At 54.1% G+C, this 17103-nt stretch overlaps 2 protein-coding genes across 2 annotated transcripts; one reads left to right on the top strand and one right to left on the bottom strand.

Annotated features, from left to right (window-relative positions):
* Nucleotides 1–165: 165 nt before the first annotated feature.
* On the top strand, nt 166–1413 carry Tmem147 (transmembrane protein 147). The gene is given in 9 exon segments (XM_038340283.1): nt 166–438; nt 440–481; nt 569–701; nt 818–906; nt 1005–1061; nt 1063–1083; nt 1085–1128; nt 1214–1238; nt 1240–1413. Coding segments are annotated over 9 exon segments (528 nt in total). The 5' UTR covers nt 166–420; the 3' UTR covers nt 1339–1413.
* A 2445-nt stretch (nt 1414–3858) lies between these two features.
* Atp4a (ATPase H+/K+ transporting subunit alpha) lies at nt 3859–16438 on the bottom strand. The gene is given in 24 exon segments (XM_038340983.1): nt 3859–4094; nt 4277–4319; nt 4321–4347; nt 4349–4370; nt 4464–4565; nt 4912–5045; nt 6216–6361; nt 6678–6801; nt 8200–8354; nt 8445–8613; nt 8706–8856; nt 8938–9074; nt 9908–10083; nt 11139–11331; nt 11656–11790; nt 11874–11983; nt 12313–12511; nt 13007–13275; nt 13440–13692; nt 13994–14107; nt 15130–15333; nt 16001–16060; nt 16172–16312; nt 16427–16438. Coding segments are annotated over 24 exon segments (3312 nt in total).
* Nucleotides 16439–17103: the final 665 nt, after the last annotated feature.

Below are 17103 nucleotides of genomic sequence, written 5' to 3'. Positions count from 1 at the left end.
CACCCTCGAGACCGCGCTTAGGGACTGTGCCCGAATACCTTTAAGGGGTGGGAAGTCCAGGAGAGTCCTTGATTGCATCAACTTTTTCTTAGCACTTTTGGTAAAAATTGGAGAAAACCTCCTTAAATGTTGGCTAGGCGATATTTTCACCCAAAACAGGTGTCGCATGGTGCTGCTTACGCTATGCTACGCATGCATTCACTCCGGCATTTCTAGACTTCAGATTTCCCTGTGAACTTCGAGACTTCTTGGAAACCAGGCATCTGCTCTCTAGTCTCCCCGACTTTGTGATCGTTGCAACTGTACCGGAATGACCCCAGAACCCAACGTCCTGCCCGCCTCTTGCACTCACTTTCCACAATATCCGCGTGGTTTTAGCGCCTTCAACCTTCAGGGTGACCTTTCACTTTCTGTTCGCAGATGCTGTTCTTGGCCACTTTTCTTCCCCACCTGGGAAGGTGGCATCTATGACTTCATTGGGGTGAGGTTGATTCAGGAAGGGGGCAGGGAGTGGAGGAGTGGGTTCACCTGGCCCCTGTGTTTACTCAAGCCTCTACCTGACCCACAGGAATTCATGAAGGCCAGTGTGGATGTGGCCGACCTGATAGGCCTAAACCTTGTCATGTCCCGGAATGCAGGCAAGGGGGAATACAAGATCATGGTTGCTGCCCTGGGCTGGGCCACTGCGGAGCTCATTATGTGTGTGGAGCAACCTGGAGCCCAGGCTTCTGGGAAAGGGCACCTGGGGTACCGGAGGGTGGGGATCAGAGTCTGGGTGTTGAGGGAGTCGGGATACTGGAGACTCCCTTTGCCTTCCTCAGCTGCATCCCTCTCTGGGTGGGAGCCCGAGGCATTGAATTTGACTGGAAATACATCCAGATGAGCATCGACTCCAACATCAGTCTGGTATGCAGTCTCGCCCCCCACCCCATTTTCATGCTGCTAACCGTACTTCTCCCCAAAACTTGGCCCCAGCTTCTCACTTCCTTCCCTCCTCCCTGCAGGTCCACTACATCGTTGCGTCGGCTCAGGTCTGGATGATAACCCGCTATGACCTGTACCAACACCTTCCGGCCTGCCGTCCCTCCTCTTGATGTTCCTTAGTGTCTACAAGGCCTTCGTCATGGAGTGAGCTGAATGGCGTTTGAGGCTGGGTTCAAATGGGGGGGTGTTTTCCGCTTTCCTTTCCTCATTATGATTTTTCCCCCGGCAGGACCTTCGTCCATCTCTTCTCTTTGGGGCAGCTGGACAGCCCTGCTGGCCCGGGCCGTGGTGACGGGACTGCTGGCCCTCAGCACCTTGGCCCTGTATGTTGCTGTTGGCAATGTACACTCCTAGCTTGGTGGCCCGGGTGTTGGCGTACCTTTTTCGCTGCCTCTCTCTCCACGATTTTAGTGAAGTTAAACCAGTGTTTGGAAAGTTTTTTGTGCATTCATTGCTCTCCTCAGAAAACCAATGCCTAAAACTAATGTCACTTAGATCAGTCCCACAGAGCCTATCTGGCTTTCAGAACCAGGAGACAAAGCTGCCAGTCCTCCTGGTTCCGCATGGGAGCCTGAAGGCTTGATAATTGAATAAGCTAAGCAACGGGCGCACTAGAGTTCAAGAGGGAATTTGGGGTAGAGGCAAATTCCTCTTCTCCTTATATCTTGGCCTGAGCCCTCTTCCATGTGGAGCCTTCCCTGGGCTAGCTGCCTCCAACACACAGCCTGTGCTTCCCCCTCTGATCCATCCCCTGTGTGACAGCTAGGGGGAGGGGTTGATCTGAAACCTGTCTAACTAGGTCACCATCCTTAGCTTATAGCTCTCCATGTTGCCTCATTGTACAGGTGACAGTAGCCTGTGCCATTGCCCTTGATATATCTGGAGCTGCTCCCTGGGGTGATTTCCCTAGTCAGATTCCTATCATCATTCAAGCCACAAGGCCACTGTGAAGAGTTCCTTGATTCTGAGCTTCTCCATGCTTTGACTCAGTTCTGCAGCCTTCAGACTAAATCCTGGCCTAAGTCTATTAAGGTGGAACTTGGGGTCAGCTATCGCTAAATAGCCCTTGAGCCCACCATCTTGGATATTGTCCTAGATGCTAACTCCACCACGGTAGTCACGCCCTTCGTTGGCCCACTGGGCTGGGCCTTTGCTGCATCCACTCCCTCTTCCTGAGAAGGATGTCAGAACCAAGGCCTTGGTCTTCCCAGTGTCCTCACACCCCCACCGCAGGGGAAGTAGGACCGCTCCCCATCCCACTTTCACTGGGCTCTGAACTGCGGGTTGTTTCACCTTAGACATAGGAAAGGCTGATTCCTTTAAGCTCTGTGACAGTCTGTTTACAGAAGGCACATTTTTTCCATCACGTGGACCTCCTTCCCCTCCCCTTCTCCCACCCTTCCTCGGTGCCCTGAGTATCCCCGGTAGCTTTGTGTACTGAGAGCAAAGAATGTCGTTGACTTTGCACGGACAGAAAGTAGATGGGGTGCACACTGAACATACATTGGGATCACTTTCTCATGCACCTCTATCTTGTGGTCTGCCTGTCCCATCATGGAGATGACAGAACTAACCAGAGCCCTAATGGAGGGGCTGTGGTTAGTGTCCTTGTTGGAAAGCAGGGCTTTGGGGGACACAGAAACTACCTTACCCAACCTGTAGGTAGGGGGTGCTCAAGGGAGGGTGTATGAGCTGAGTTCTAAAGGACAGTCAGGACAAGCAGAGAAGAACTTGTTGAGTTGGATGTAAAGGCCTAGGGTAGGGGTCATGGCTGTGGCTTCTGGGACACACCAGACTGTTTGTGTCAAATCAGCTGGGCTTGAGACACAGTCCAGTAGCAGGGGCCAGAGCTGATGGCTGACGATGATGTTGACCAGGGCATGGGTTGGTTTGGGGTTTTGGAAGCTGTCCATGGTAGTGGTGTGGAAAGAGACGAACCAGAAGGCCTAGGTGGAAGAGCCCCTCAGCAGGGATGGGCTAGAAGTGAGGTGCTGACAGTGTTGATTGGTAGGCTAAGGGGAGAGGTCCCAGGTAAGGGGCAAGAGCCCAGGACACCACTCGTTTGGGGCTCTACAGCTCCCAAAAGCCTTCCACCCTTCCTAGGGAAGTCTGCCCTGTGTCAGACTGCACAGCAAATGGGGACAAGTTGGAGAGTGATGGAGATGATACCCGTGTGGGTTACCTCAGGAGAGGCTGGAGACAGATGTGGGCATGACAGGAGAAACTGGAGTTCTCAGGGCACAGGGATAGGGTAGTGGTAGGCAACAATAAGAGACAAGCAGAGATTCCCAGGAAGGGGGGGTGGGGTGTTCCCAGCAGCTGGAGGAGTTGGCTCTTCAGGAGGCTAGGGGTTTATGGGAGAGCCTCCATGATTTGATGAGGACATCAGGGTACAGGCACCAGCACAATGAAATCAGAGAAGCCCTGGGGATTGGCGGCAACAGGCTGTTGCTAGGGAAGTCTGAGTCCCTGTGCCAAGAGGCTGGAGAAGGGGGTGGTTACTGAGAATACCCCATCTAGGGCACACAGGGTAGTGGTGGTCATGCTCTGGATGGTAACCTGAGGTTATATTATCCCAGCTTGTCTTTAAATTGCTACCTTACACAAAGAAATGGGAAATAATTTCCTTAAGGAAATCTGCTTGAATCCCATCTCCACTCGAAGTTCGGCCCTAGGCCTACAGATGCTGCAGCCCTGAACGTTAGTCCCTAGGTGGCGATTGGTGGGAAAACATGTAAGACTGCACAGTTGGTGTGGTATGTGGTTTATTACTGTCCAGCAGAACATGAGGGGTGTGTAACAGAGCCCCTAGGCTACCTTCTGTCCAGATGGAGTCCTTGGGATGGACATACCTCCACAGGATCTGCCCACTGCTTAGTCTAGAGCCTCCCCCCCCCCACCGTAGAGGACCTTGTCTGGGGTGAACTTTGGGGTGGGAGGAGCAGTGGCCCCTCCAATGGATGTGTGGGCTGCAGAAGTGGGTACAGCCAGGGCTGGGAATCCGCTGCATAGATGTTTTTGATTGTCACCATAAGTCCCATCCCGCATCACACTGCTAGCAGATGGAGAGATGATTGGCCCTATATAGTAGAGTTCCTGGTCCCACCAGCCTGGAGGGAGACAGAAGGAAGGCAACTCAGTGCTGGGTTACACAAGCAAGAGCAAGGTTCTAAGCAGTAATGGTTTGATTCAGAGGGTCAAAGACTTGAAGTCATAAGTTAAAGGTCAGGGGTCAAAGATGCTCTAAGAACCATTCAGTTCTCCCTCCCAGGCCCCTAGGCTCCACACTCACTCCCTGGGCAACAGCGAACTCCAAGTTTCCGGATCTCATCATGAGACAAAGATGAGGAGGCCGAAGGGCATGGGCAACCAGCCACCACTGAAACCTGAAGGACGGGCAAGGGATGGCAGGATCAAGGCCGTGCCAAAGTCTGTGCCCCACATCCCCATCCCTTTACCTACACCTCACAGCTCCTCACCGGATGGGCATGAAGTTGAAGATATTGGGCATCCCTGGGCAGTAGCACAGGAAGGAACCGATGCAGACCTGGAACACGATGGCAATCACCAGGATCCTGTTCCTGTGGGGGAGGAAGGACTCAGGCTGGCAGGCTGGGGACAGACAACAGACCAGCCATCTGAAGTTGGGAAATAGGAGGAACTTAGGGAGGTTGGCGTCACAGTAGCTGGAAGATGCCCTAAACCTGTGACTTGATGGCTTGTCCGTAGCAGGAGCTGGCCCTCTTGACCTCAGCTCTTAGCCGAGATATGGAAGGACCCCAATGCCAGCCACTGGCTGGCTGAGAAGGCCATATTTCCATGGTTTGCACCCAGCTCACTGCATCTGGTGCTGGCATTTGCTGGTTGGGAGCTGGTAGGATCTGGGACTGGGAACTGGAGGGTGGAGCTGGGGCCAGCTGGGGACACCTGAAAAAGCCCTGCTGGAAAGCAGAGAGGCGACGTGTCTTGCGGATGAGGACATCGGCGATCTGGCACATCTCGATGCTGATGAAGAACACGGTGTAACAGGTGTACTGCTGGTACAGACGCTGACCAAATGTCTGTAGGCCAGAAAGGGACAGAGGCAGCCTGAGCCTGGGTGAACTGAGACCCCCTGACTTCCCTTCTCTCGCATCGCAGGCTGGGTGGGATGCAGGAGCCTGGCATCTAGAGGGGCTTGGGTAGCTCTGCCTGAGCTGATAGATGAACTACAGGGTTTTCCCTGAATACCAAGGAAGGAGCCCAGGAAGGGGAATCAGAGGATCCTCAGAGAAAGGTGACAGGAGCCAAGAAGGTGGCAGAGAGTAGGACATGAGTGATAGAGAATGTCTGACCCACATGGGAGCAGCAGCTGTATATGCTGTTTCTTCAGCAACACTCGTGCATGCGTGTGAGCATGTGTGTGTGCATGTGCACGTGTGTTAGTACCTAGCCCTGACTGGCCTGGAACTCACAGAGATCCACCACTCATCTTAATAGCGGAGGAGTAGGGGGCTGGAGAGATGGCTCGGCAGTTAAGAGCATTGCCTGCTCTTCCAAAGCTCCTGAGTTCAAATCCCAGCAACCACATGGTGGCTCACAACCATCTGTAATGAGGTCTGGTACCCTCTTCTAGCCTGTAGGCATACATGCAAACAGAATATTGTATACAAAATAAATAAATAAATAAATATTTAAAAAAATAACAGAAGAGTAACCTGAGCTTCAAGTAACAAGTAGCCAGCGTAATATCTCTTTCCAGTAAAACAGCCAAATGACAGGTATCCCCAGGAGGCCCCACTCCCAGAGTTTCTGACCACAGGCCTGAGGTGGGGCCTGAGAATTTACATTTCAAAGAGTTCTTAGATGAAGTGAATTCTACTGGAACGGACAAGGAAGGGAGGCACAGACAGGCCACACAGCTTGTAGGGTCGATGCAGTTCAGTGAATCTAGGCTAGCCCTAGACTGCATTCATAACTGTGGCAGCGGCCATGGGGAATTTCTTGCTAAGTAACATGTTACTCTCCAAGACAAACTAAACACATCTGGCTACTGCTGGCGTCACGGCCCTTTAAGCCTTCAATGAAATAGGTGCCACACACCAGAACTCCGTGTGAATGACATTACCAGGAAAATGACAGGAGGCCAGTCGAGCCTGAGATAATGAGGTCTATCAGTGCATCAAAAGGGCTCAGAAGCAGAGGCAGAGCTTAGGATAGTGAGGGAAAGACTCCGCTCCAGAGTAGCTCACCCATTCCTGGCCATAGCTGTCCTGAAGATCCTGTAGGTGGTGGTCCTCCCACTGTGGCCGCAGCCCCACACACAACAGAGGGAACCAGCCCTCCTGGGCCATGGCGGTGAAGTAGTCAGCAAAGCCCGCAAATGACTGAATGGCACCTGGGGAAGGCGAGACACGGGAGTGTGGAAACAAAGATGGAGACAGAAACAGAAGACGAGCACACACAGAGCAGGGTCACGGGACTCAAAATACAAGAAACACACAGGGAGAAGCAAAGTACAATCAGGGACAGAGAGAACCCCAAAAGACCAAGGTACTGACCCCAAGACAGCAGGGTTAACGCTATACACTAGGACCACAGAGGCCACCTCGAATAGATTAGGACATGGACCAACCCAGCCCCGGAGGCCCAGCAGGGAAGCCCTCGGCAGGTGGACAGTGGCTGGGGATCGCGGCCTTGGCCACAGAGCTTACCAATCTGGAAATAGGAGTAAGCAGCCAGGGGTTCGTTGACCAAGCGGTCACGCCTAGGGTTCCGTGGACGCAGGTGCATAATGTCACTCTCGGCCTTCTCATATGCTAGGGACACCGATGGGAACTAGCCAGGAGCAGAAGGAAGAGGTGGAGGGTAGCCTGGGCCACTGACTCCTCTCTCTCACACACACACACCAGGAAAGAACAGGAGGGAGGTCCTGCAGTCGCCACACAGCCACACCTGCCCAACAACGGGAGACTTGGCATGTCTGGGTCACACGTGTCCTAATGTCCATCTCCATACAAATGTCTGTCTTTTGTTGTTTTAAGACAAGGTCTCATGTAGCTCAGGCTGGACCCAAACTCACTATTAGCTGGCCTTGAACTACTATTCTTCCTACCTTCTCCCATGTGTCCCAAGTGATAGGATTACAGGTGTGCATCAGCACACTTGGCAAAGGTCTGCTTTAATCCCATTAGCCTTTGCTTTCCGGCTGGCCCCCTCTTCTCCCTTTCCCTCTCCCTTCTCTTTCTCTGTATTTTTGTTCTCCGGTGCTTGTGGTATTCTGTTTCCTGATATGATGCCTTTCTTTTCCCTTCTCTCTCCCTTGCCCCTCACCCACCTTTCTCTCTCAGGGTTTGCTAAGTAACCCAGACTGACTGTGAACTCACTATGTAGCCAAGGACAGCTTCGAACTCATGGTCCTCCAGCCTCTGCTTCCCAAGTGCTAGGGTCACAGGCATGGGCAGTAATACCAGACTTTGATTCCACGCCCCCTCTGCACACACACACTCGCATGCACTGTCTCCTCCCCCCTCCTGTCTCTGGTATGTGAAGGGACAGTCTCTGCCAGGTTGGCAAGCAGAATGGACTGATCAGGTGCACAGGCCCAAGGGAACAGCTCCCAGCTGGGGCCACTTAGGAGCTGGTAGACCTGGGGCAAGCCACTCAGCTTGTCTGTGCCTCAATCAGATGATCAGCAAGATGGGGAGAACCACAAGAAAACCTGTCCTGAGGGCAGTGATAAGTCAATTAGTGTGTACTCAGCAGAGAAGGCACCCTGGGAGGTGTTGAACACACCCTTCAAAAGGGGCCCCATGTCTGCTGCCTTCAGGGCCGCAACACACAAGGAGGTCGGCTGTGGGAGGTCTGCCTGTTAACCCTTCGTGGCTAGACACCTATGTCTTCTAACATCTCTATTTACTTTTGGTTTTTGTTTGGCTAACAGGATCTCAATATGTAGTTCGGCTGGCCTCAAACTTGATATCTTCCTGCCCCTGCTTCTTGTGTGCTAGGATTACAGGAATGCACCCAACTGATATCTGTTTGTCTGAGTGTCTGTGAGTCTTCCGTGTCCATGGCTTTCTCCTGTCTATCCTACCTGCCAACCTCTGTGTCTATTTCTGGATGTCTGTTGATTTAAAAATGTTCATGGTGATCTTGGTCCATCCTGTCCATCCATGAGTGTATGTCTGGGGACACAAAGGGGTGGGGGACCCCGGCATCAGGCTGGAGACTCACGATATCTGTGCAGAGCTCTATGAAGAGGATGGTGATGCAGCCGAGGGGTAGGGGCACGCTAACAGTGATATAGATGAGGTAGGGTGTCAGTTCTGGAATGTTCTTGGTCAGTGTGTAGGCGATGGATTTCTTCAGGTTGTCGAAGATCAGTCGGCCTGTAGGGGCAGAACAGGTACCTCAACCTCCTCCCAGCCAGCTTCCTCTTGAGCCCTCGTGGCCTGCCCCCTCCCTAGCATGGCACAGACCCTGCTCCACGCCTGTCACAATAGAAGCAAAGTTGTCATCCAGCAAGATCATGTCGGCAGCATTTTTAGCAGCATCTGAGCCAGCGATACCCATGGCTACACCGATGTCGGCTTTCTTCAGGGCTGGGGAGTCATTCACACCATCTCCTGTTACAGCCACAATGGCACCCTAGGGCAGTGGGTCAGGTGAGTAGGAGATCAGAAAGACACCAGCCCGTGGCCAGGCTGGCCCACCTGCCACCCTCCTCAGCAGGGTCTCACCAGTCGCTGACAGCTCTCCACAATGACCAGCTTCTGCTGGGGACTAGTGCGAGCAAAGACCATCTCAGGGTGGGTGCGCAGGGCCTCCACCAGCTCAGATGGGTCCATGTCCTTTAGCTGCATGCCATTGATCACACAGGCCCGGGCGTCCCTGCAGGAGGGAGCGAGTCTCACTAGGGTCTCAGGGTAGGGATGCGAGGGAGAACCACAGGGACAGCTGACGGGGGCTTACTTCCGATTAACCTGGTCCACCGGCATGCGGAGGCGGGCAGCGATGTCTTCCACTGTCTCACTGCCTTCTGAGATGATGCCCACACTGGCTGCGATGGCCTTGGCTGTGATGGGATGGTCACCGGTCACCATGATCACCTGTGGGAAGACCAGCACACCCTTTACCTCTTCAGATCAGCGCAGGGTCCCTGCCCTTCCTGGTAGATCTCTGCTGACACAATCATTAGGCAAGCATGACTGCCTGCTGTGCCTAGGACAAAAAAAGACAACTCTCCCTGTCATTATACCTTGACATTTTAGGGCAGGGGGACAAAGGGCAAGACACAGGAGTGAACACAATAAGAGGGGGGAAATAAGCTCACTGAGGGAAGTAGCGGCTTAACTGTGCACAAAGACCTCACTGAGGAGGTGACATATGAGCAGAGACCCAAACATGAAAGAGTTGGTCACACGGAGATGTGTAGGAAGAGCATCTCTGGCAGAAGGAATAGCCAGGTGCGAAGGTCGTGAGGCAAGACCATGCCTGAGTTGCTGGAGATCACCATCCTAGAGGGCTAAAAACCAGGTAGCTGGCTCAGCAGCTCTTCTCAGGCTGGCGGCTAAAGTGAGGTCTGTGGCCAAGACTGAGCAAGTAAGTCCCAACATTGCCAATCAAAACATTCTACCCCCAGCCACCAAAGCCAACCATTTGGGGATGAACGTGTGGCCCCACTGAACAGGAGAGGAGGGAGCTGTAAGCAGGGTTGTCTCCTCTGCGTGCTCACACTGAGTGCTACCTGAGATTAAAGCAGAAGAGATGCAAAGGGAACTAGGACAGGAGAAGGGCAGCTTCCTGACTACGCTGAGCTCCTGGACACAGCTATGCATGAAGCTTCCTTCCCCGGGACTTCTGTATCATGAACCAGTAGCGTTTAATTTGCGATGGTTACAGGTGAGCGTCGGCCATCTGTCCTCATCCCCAGCTGGCATACCCGGATGCCTGCCGTGCGGCACTTGAGCACAGCATCAGGGACGGTGGCCCGAGGAGGGTCAATCATGGAGACGAGTCCCGCAAAGCAGAGGCCACTGCTTGGAAAGTTCATGGCCTCCACATCAAAGGCATAGCCAGGTGGGTAGTCCTTCTCATTCAGGTAGAGCTGGCAGAAACCTGGCCAGGAAAACGGGAATGAGAGGAGTCTGGGCAAATAGATGGTGTGCTAGCAGAGCCAACAGAGACGGGAGGCTTGTGAAATAACAGGACCTCACACCACCTGTGGGTGCTGGATCCTGAGTCCATCCTCACTCATTTTATGAGGTGCACTCCCACCCTGCTTATGAGGAGACTGCAGTGCAGAGCTAGGCATGGCCTGTAATCCTAGCACTCGGGAGGTAGAAGAGGAGGATCGGGAATTCCAGGACAACCTGAGCTACATTAGATTGTAGGAAGGAAGGAAGGGAGAGAGGGAGGGAGGGAGGGAGGGAAGGAGGAAGGGAGAGAAGGAGGAAGGGAGGGAAGGAGGGAGGGAGGGAGGCTAGCTGAGAGAGAAAACATTTCTTTCAAAGTAAAGTGAAAGGCAGAACTGAACCATGGGTCTGTGCCTTTCAGAATTTCCAGGGGTTAGGGAAGTTTAAAGGGGAACAACAAAAGTTGGAGGGTTCACAGGTAAGGACAAAGGAGGGACATGGTAGCCCACACCTTTAATCCTGCACTGGAGAAGCAGAAGCAGAAGAATCTCTAAGTTGGAGGCCAGCCTGGTCTACAGAGTGAGTTCTGGACAGCCAGGCTGCGTAGTGAGGCTGGCTCAGAAAACAGAACATGGGCCTGGGGAAAGTCCAGCATGGAGACACGGACTGGGAAAGATCAAAAAGTCAAGAGGTCATAGGACCAGAAATGGAGCAAGGGCTGGAAAAAGAGGGGGCACAAGCAAGGTATGTAAGGGGTGGCCAGGGTGAAGACCTAAGAGTGTCAGGTTAGGGGGTCAGGACTGACACAGGGAAGGGAAATCAGGGGTGAGGCTGGGGCAGACTAGACCCTGAGCCAGAGATGAGAGAGGTTAGGGCCAGCAAGCCTAGCATGCACAAGGGTACAAGGCCGTGGGATCCACCCGCAGAATCACACAAAAACGACAACAAAAAAACAAAAGGTCAGGTCCGAACCAGGCAGTTTGGAGGGGTCTGTGCCCACACCTCTCCACACACTGTCCCGCCCAGAGCATCTCTCACCGAGGACACGTTCGCCCAGACCTCCCAGGCTGAGGTAGGCAGTTTGGAAAGCCTCACGCCATTGCTCATCTAGAGGCAGCTCCTGGCCTTTGATGAGGATGGAGCTGCAGCGCTCCAGCACACGCTCGGGGGCGCCCTTCATCACCAGCAAGTGCCGGGAGTCCCGCGGGTCCTCGAGCGTGTGGATGGACAGCTGTGGACAGAGGGAGAGGCGGAGCTGCGGGGCTGCACCGGGACATGTGGGGGAGGGAATCAACGGGTGTGGGCATGGATAAGGGGCGTGGTCACACGAGGAAGCAGGCCTGAGGGTGCAGGGTCCTGCCTAAAGCAGAGATGCTCCTAACGAGGAGATGTGGGTGGAGCTTGATTGGGCGGGGGCTTTGTGGGCGTGGTCTGACGGAATGTGGGCGGGGTCATAAACTGGATTAACATGGAATTGAGTCTAAAGAGATGGACTTAATGGTCAGTCTTCACTGTGGCGTGGCCTGTCGTGGACCCGACTCAGTGAGCGGCGCACCTGGAATTTGTTGGTGGAGTTGAAGGGGATCTCGCAAACTTTGGGGAAGCGGTCCCGGTAACCCATGGCGTTGCCTAGTGTCAGCTCCGAGAACTTGAGCAGCGCTGTCTCAGACGCGTCTCCGATCACGATGCGCTAGGAGCAGGGTCCAGTGTCAGGGTTGGAGCCGGCGTCATCAGGCTCCAGAGAGCACCCTCTGGAATCCCCCGGTCTCTTACCTTGGGCACCGGCACGGCGTCCTGGCCGGACTTGAAGGCAGCGCGGTTGCATAGGGTGAGCACGCGGCACAGAGCCCGCCACGTCTCCGAGGACTGGTCGAACGTCTGCCCTGGAAACCAGACAGCGAGGCTGGGACCTCAAGGGAGTGGATCTCCCAAACCAGAGCAGAGCCCTTCCCACTGCTTTCAGGCCGCCTCTGCTTTTGGGTCCCCTCCCCAGGCATGGATAGTATCCCACTTCCTCTTCAAATCTCAAGACAGAGCTTTCTCCAAACACCATACAGAGCCTCCAGGAGACCAGATTCCCTTCACAGACCTGCTGAACTCCCTCAGAGGACCCTGGACCTGACACCTCTCGTTAATGCAAAGCCTGCCCCAGGCTCCCAGTCAGACCACCAACTGCATCCGGTCCTGGCGCCTTCCCATCCCACCCCCACACCTGACTGATCTTCCGTGGTGTCCGCCGTGTGGATATGGTTGTCAAACCATAGATGGGACACCGTCATGCGGTTCTGAGTGAGAGTTCCCGTCTTGTCTGAGCAGATGACTGACGTGGAACCCAGGGTTTCTACTGCTTCTAGGTTTTTGACCACGCAGTTTTTACTGGCCAGCCGCTTGGCTGTCAGTGACAGGCAGACCTGCAGACAGATGGGAAACATAGGCATGGCCAGGTCCTGCCGCCAGCCCTACCTCTCCTTCCTGTACTCCATCTTGCTAAAACCAAAACAGGTTTGTTCTTCCCTCCAAGCCGTTTGCAACCCACGCCTTCCCCAATATCACTGGATACTCTCTGTGCTCTCTCCCAGCTCACATCGACACCATGGAGATGAGAAAACGAACTTCTGAGCCTCCCTCCTCTAGGTGGGTCTGGGCTGCAGCTGGCTAGCTCCAGAGACCTCACCTCCCCTGTTCCAGTATCCTGTTTGTTCAGCTTTTTGCCGTGGTGTGTAGTGGTGTGTGGGGGAGGCCAGCCAAGAGGAGCCTAGTAGATGTTTACTGAGTGGATAGGTGATGTTGGGTGGGGAGGAGAATGGATGTATGGACAGGAAGGAGGGGGATGGGTGGGAGTCTGGTGGGATGATTGAACAAGCAGCTCTCTGCTCCCTGTACCTCCTTCTGTCTCCCCTACTCACTGTGACGGTAGCCAGCAGCCCCTCAGGCACATAGGCTACCACAATGGCCATAAAGAAGACCATAGCCCGAAGGAAGGTGTAGCCAATACACATGGCCACCACAAAGAATGTGGCACCAAAGAGAATGGCCAGGCCCGCAATGATGTCCACAAAATGTTCAATCTCGATTGCAATAGGCGTCTTCTCATTCTCCACGCCCGAGGCCAGCGATGCGATGCGGCCAATGATGGTGCGATCGCCTGTGCTCACCACCAGGCCCTGCGCTGTGCCTGCAGTGGCAACAAGAGGGGAGCTCAGGGTGGGGTGGGCAGCATCGGGAAAGTGTTCTGTGGTGGGGAGGCGTGTGGCATGTGTCACAGAAGACAGAAAAGGGGCTATTGGGGGTGTGTGGAGGCTGTGTGGCTTCAGGGCAGAGCAGCAATGCTTCACAGACCCTCCAGACACATGGTAGAGAAGAAGGCGATGTTGCGGGTCTCCAGGGGACTCTCGTGTGTACACTCAGGTGAGCGGGTCTGCGGTTCAGACTCTCCAGTGAGAGAGGAGTTGTCCACCTTGCAGCCCTGGGCCGATAGAATGCGGATGTCTGCTGGGACACGGTCCCCGCCTTTCATCTCCACAAGATCGCCCACCACAAGCTGATCCGCGTTGATCTGGAACTTGTCGCCGTCTCGGATCACGGTGGCTTGCTGTGGGGCAGGGGTGGCAATAGAAGTTGCTTACTGTTGTCTACGCCTGAACACGCCTGATCTCTTCTGATCTCGGAAGCTAAGCAGGGTCGGGCCTGGTTAGTACTTGGATGGGAGAAGTTGCTTACTGTCATGGAGTCATGGGAGGTGAAAACTGGGGAAAGCTGAAGCAATAGCTGGGGAGATGGAAGCCATAAATAAGGACAGATTGGGGCTGGTGGGGCTGGGCCCCCTGGAGAAGGCAGGAGATGCTGGGGTGGCTTGGAGACTAGAATTGGAAGAGAGAGGTAGCAGGACCCACCTGGGGCACGAGATTCTTGAAGCTGGCGATGATATTTGTGCTCTTGAACTCCTGGTAGTAGCCGAAACAGCCAGTGACTACAACCACAGCGATGAGCGCCAGCGCCAGGTACAGCTGCAGAGTGAGACACACAAGGGTTTATGCACAGGAATGAGAAGCCCCTTCCTCAAGGCCACTGTCACACTTTCCGAGTCCCCTGGTGTTTTGGGGAATTTCCTCCCTCTACCAGGAAGCCTCATGTGCTCTTCCTGCGACCCAAGCTCCTGTCCCCCATTTTCTATAAATACAAATTCACTTGCCTTGCATCTTCAGCGTCTTGTGTCCATGTCCCTAAACCATAGTCCCTGGCTCCTGATCTCCCATATCTGCATATGGTCCTTGTTCCATCTTTCTTGGTCTACTCCTGCCTCCCCTAAGTCCTGCATCTGCCATGTCTCCTCATGTTTCTATGTCCCGCGTTTCATATTGCTTTTCCTAATCCATATGCCACCCTGTGCCCTTGTGCCCACTGGTCCCTATGTCATCGTGTCTCCATTCCTGTGTCTGTGCTGCAGACCTATGCCATCATTGGTATCTCCATGTCCCAAGTGCCAAGTCTGTGTACCTCCGAGTACCAATGCCATGTCACTTGATCTATGACTTTTCAAGTCCGTGTCCGGTGTCACACATGTCATCGCATGTCCTCTGTCTGACCCTGACACATATCCAATGTACAATTTACATCTCCATTTCCTCTACCAAATGTTTTCATATCTACTGCTGTGTCTCTCTGTGATATGTCTGGTGTTTAGTGTCCCTGTGTCTCAGGCCAAGTCCTTGTGTCCCCTGTCCCATGTCCTTGGTCTGCCCTATATCCTCGTTTCCTCTTCTTAGCGGGTTCATATCTTATATTTTCCAGTTCCATTCCATACCTATGTTCCACCACCCAAGAGTCATCCTCCGTGCCCCCTGTAACCTGTGTCCTCAGATCTGTCCCGTAGCCCATTGCCCTCCATCCTCCATCCAGGTCTCAGAATTGCATCGTAACGTTCCCGCATCCTCATTTTACAGCCCATCCATGTGAGTCCTGGGCTCAATGTCACGGTCTCCTAGGTCTCACTGTGCCCCATGTCAGCCCTGAAGCACCCTCCACTCACGTTATCATCTGTGGTCAGGTCACCCTCACTGGCCTGGATGGCAAAGGCAATCAGGCAGATGGCAGCAGCCACCCACATGAGGCACTGCAGACCGCCTGCCAGCTGCCGGGCAAACTTCACATACTCAGGAGTGCCGCGAGGGGGCCGGAGCGCGTTGGGCCCATCCCTCAGCAGCAGCTCGGCTGCCAGGCTCGCAGTCAGGCCCTGGGGACAGGCAGGTGTGGTCATGGTGGAGGCCACAAGGTCTCGCCTTCACCCTCTTTTCCCTGTCCTTTCCTCTCTCCCCCAATCTTTCTCTTCCCTCCCCTCTCTTTACCCCCCTCTCTCTCTCTCCTATCTCTAACTGCTCTCTTCCTCTCCATTTTTCCCTTCCTCTCCTCCTTTCTCTGTTTCTCTATATAGGTCTCTCTTCACCTCTTCTTTATGTCTCTCCTCTCCTCTCTCTCTCTCTCTCTCTCTCTCTCTCTCTTCCTCTCCCTTTCTCTTCATCTCTTCCCACCTCCCAGTGCACACATGCACACACACACACACACACACATGCATGCACACAGACACGTATGCCCATGTGCACTTACACACACATGCACACACACACACTCGTGCACACACTGCTCTCGGGTGCCATTCTCACCCTGCTCTCTCCCTCACCACACACACACACACACACACACACACACACACACACACACTCACACACACACACGCACACACTGCTCCCAGGTGCCCTTCTCACCTTGCTCTCTCCCTGCACACACATACACACACGCGCACACGCACACGCACACGCACACACTGCTCTCGGGTGCCCTTCTCACCCTGCTCTCTCCCCGTCCATCTCCCCCCTCACTATACCCACCCACTCCTAGCTCACCTTGGTGGCGCTGGTCCGGTACTTCTGCTCCAGCTCAGACACTGACAGCTGATGGTCGTTCTGGGGGGTGGAACAGGACCCTCACTGTCTGTCTGTCGCAGCCCCGCCCTGCCCACTGCCTGGCTCCCAGTGTCCACCTAGGTCCTGCTAGGCTCCAGCCCCCATGCTCACCATCTCCATCTCCTTCTTCATGTTCTCCAGCTTCTCCTTCTTCTTGCCTCCCCCACCGCCTGCCTTCTTCTTGCTCATCTTGGCGGTCTTGTCCCCACCGGGGCCAGACCCCAGTTCCACTGAGTACAGTTCATAGTTCTCCTGGGGATGAGATGGAGCAAAGGAGATGTGCGCTTCTGCACACACGCACGTGCACACGCACGCGCACACAGACACACACACACTCGCCCCAAACACTCCCAAGGTGCCACTCACTGCCTTCCCCATGGTGCCTGGCGCTCTGCCCTCTTTGGTCTCTAGAACCTAGGGTCTAGACCAGGCTTGATATACCCAGGGAGGGCGGGGGTGGGGCAGAACCAGCTGACTACAACTGATTATGAGGCTCCTTGGGGTAACCTTCAGGGCAGCTCAGACATTTTCTACTGAGCTGTCCCAGCCTTCACAAACCCTATTGCCACCTGTCACTCAGATCAGTCATACATCAACAAGAAGAGGAGCAAACACAGAGTGTTCATTTCATGCCAGCAATGTGTCGAGGGTTTTCACATTCCAGTCATTTAACCTTCCAGAAACGCTTTGAGGTGAGGAATACCCATTACTGGTGGGGAAACTGAGGCACAGAGAGGTCAAGTCACTTGCTCAACCTAATCTAGGACATGATCAAGTCAGGAGCAGGCAGATCACCTGCAGAGTGTCCTCTTGTGAGAAAGCATGTGCACAGTCACCCGTGACATCATATCTTAGCTATCATTCTTACCATGAGGAGACAGGGAACAGGCTTGTGGGAGTTCAGCAGGGTCCCGCTGCTTACTCAACCTCTAGCTGCTGCCCACAGCTCCCAGCCATTCCCCTGTCCCCACCCCATCTGCTCAGAGAAACAAAGGTGCACACTGGGAAAGGCTGTATCTAATGGCCCTTATTTGAGCTTGGTG

This window comes from Arvicola amphibius, chromosome 8 (genome assembly GCF_903992535.2).
Source record: "Arvicola amphibius chromosome 8, mArvAmp1.2, whole genome shotgun sequence".
NCBI classification, from domain to species: Eukaryota; Metazoa; Chordata; class Mammalia; order Rodentia; family Cricetidae; genus Arvicola; species Arvicola amphibius.
The sequence above is the reverse complement of the archived record's forward strand: the minus strand, read 5'-3'. Positions and strand labels throughout refer to the sequence as shown.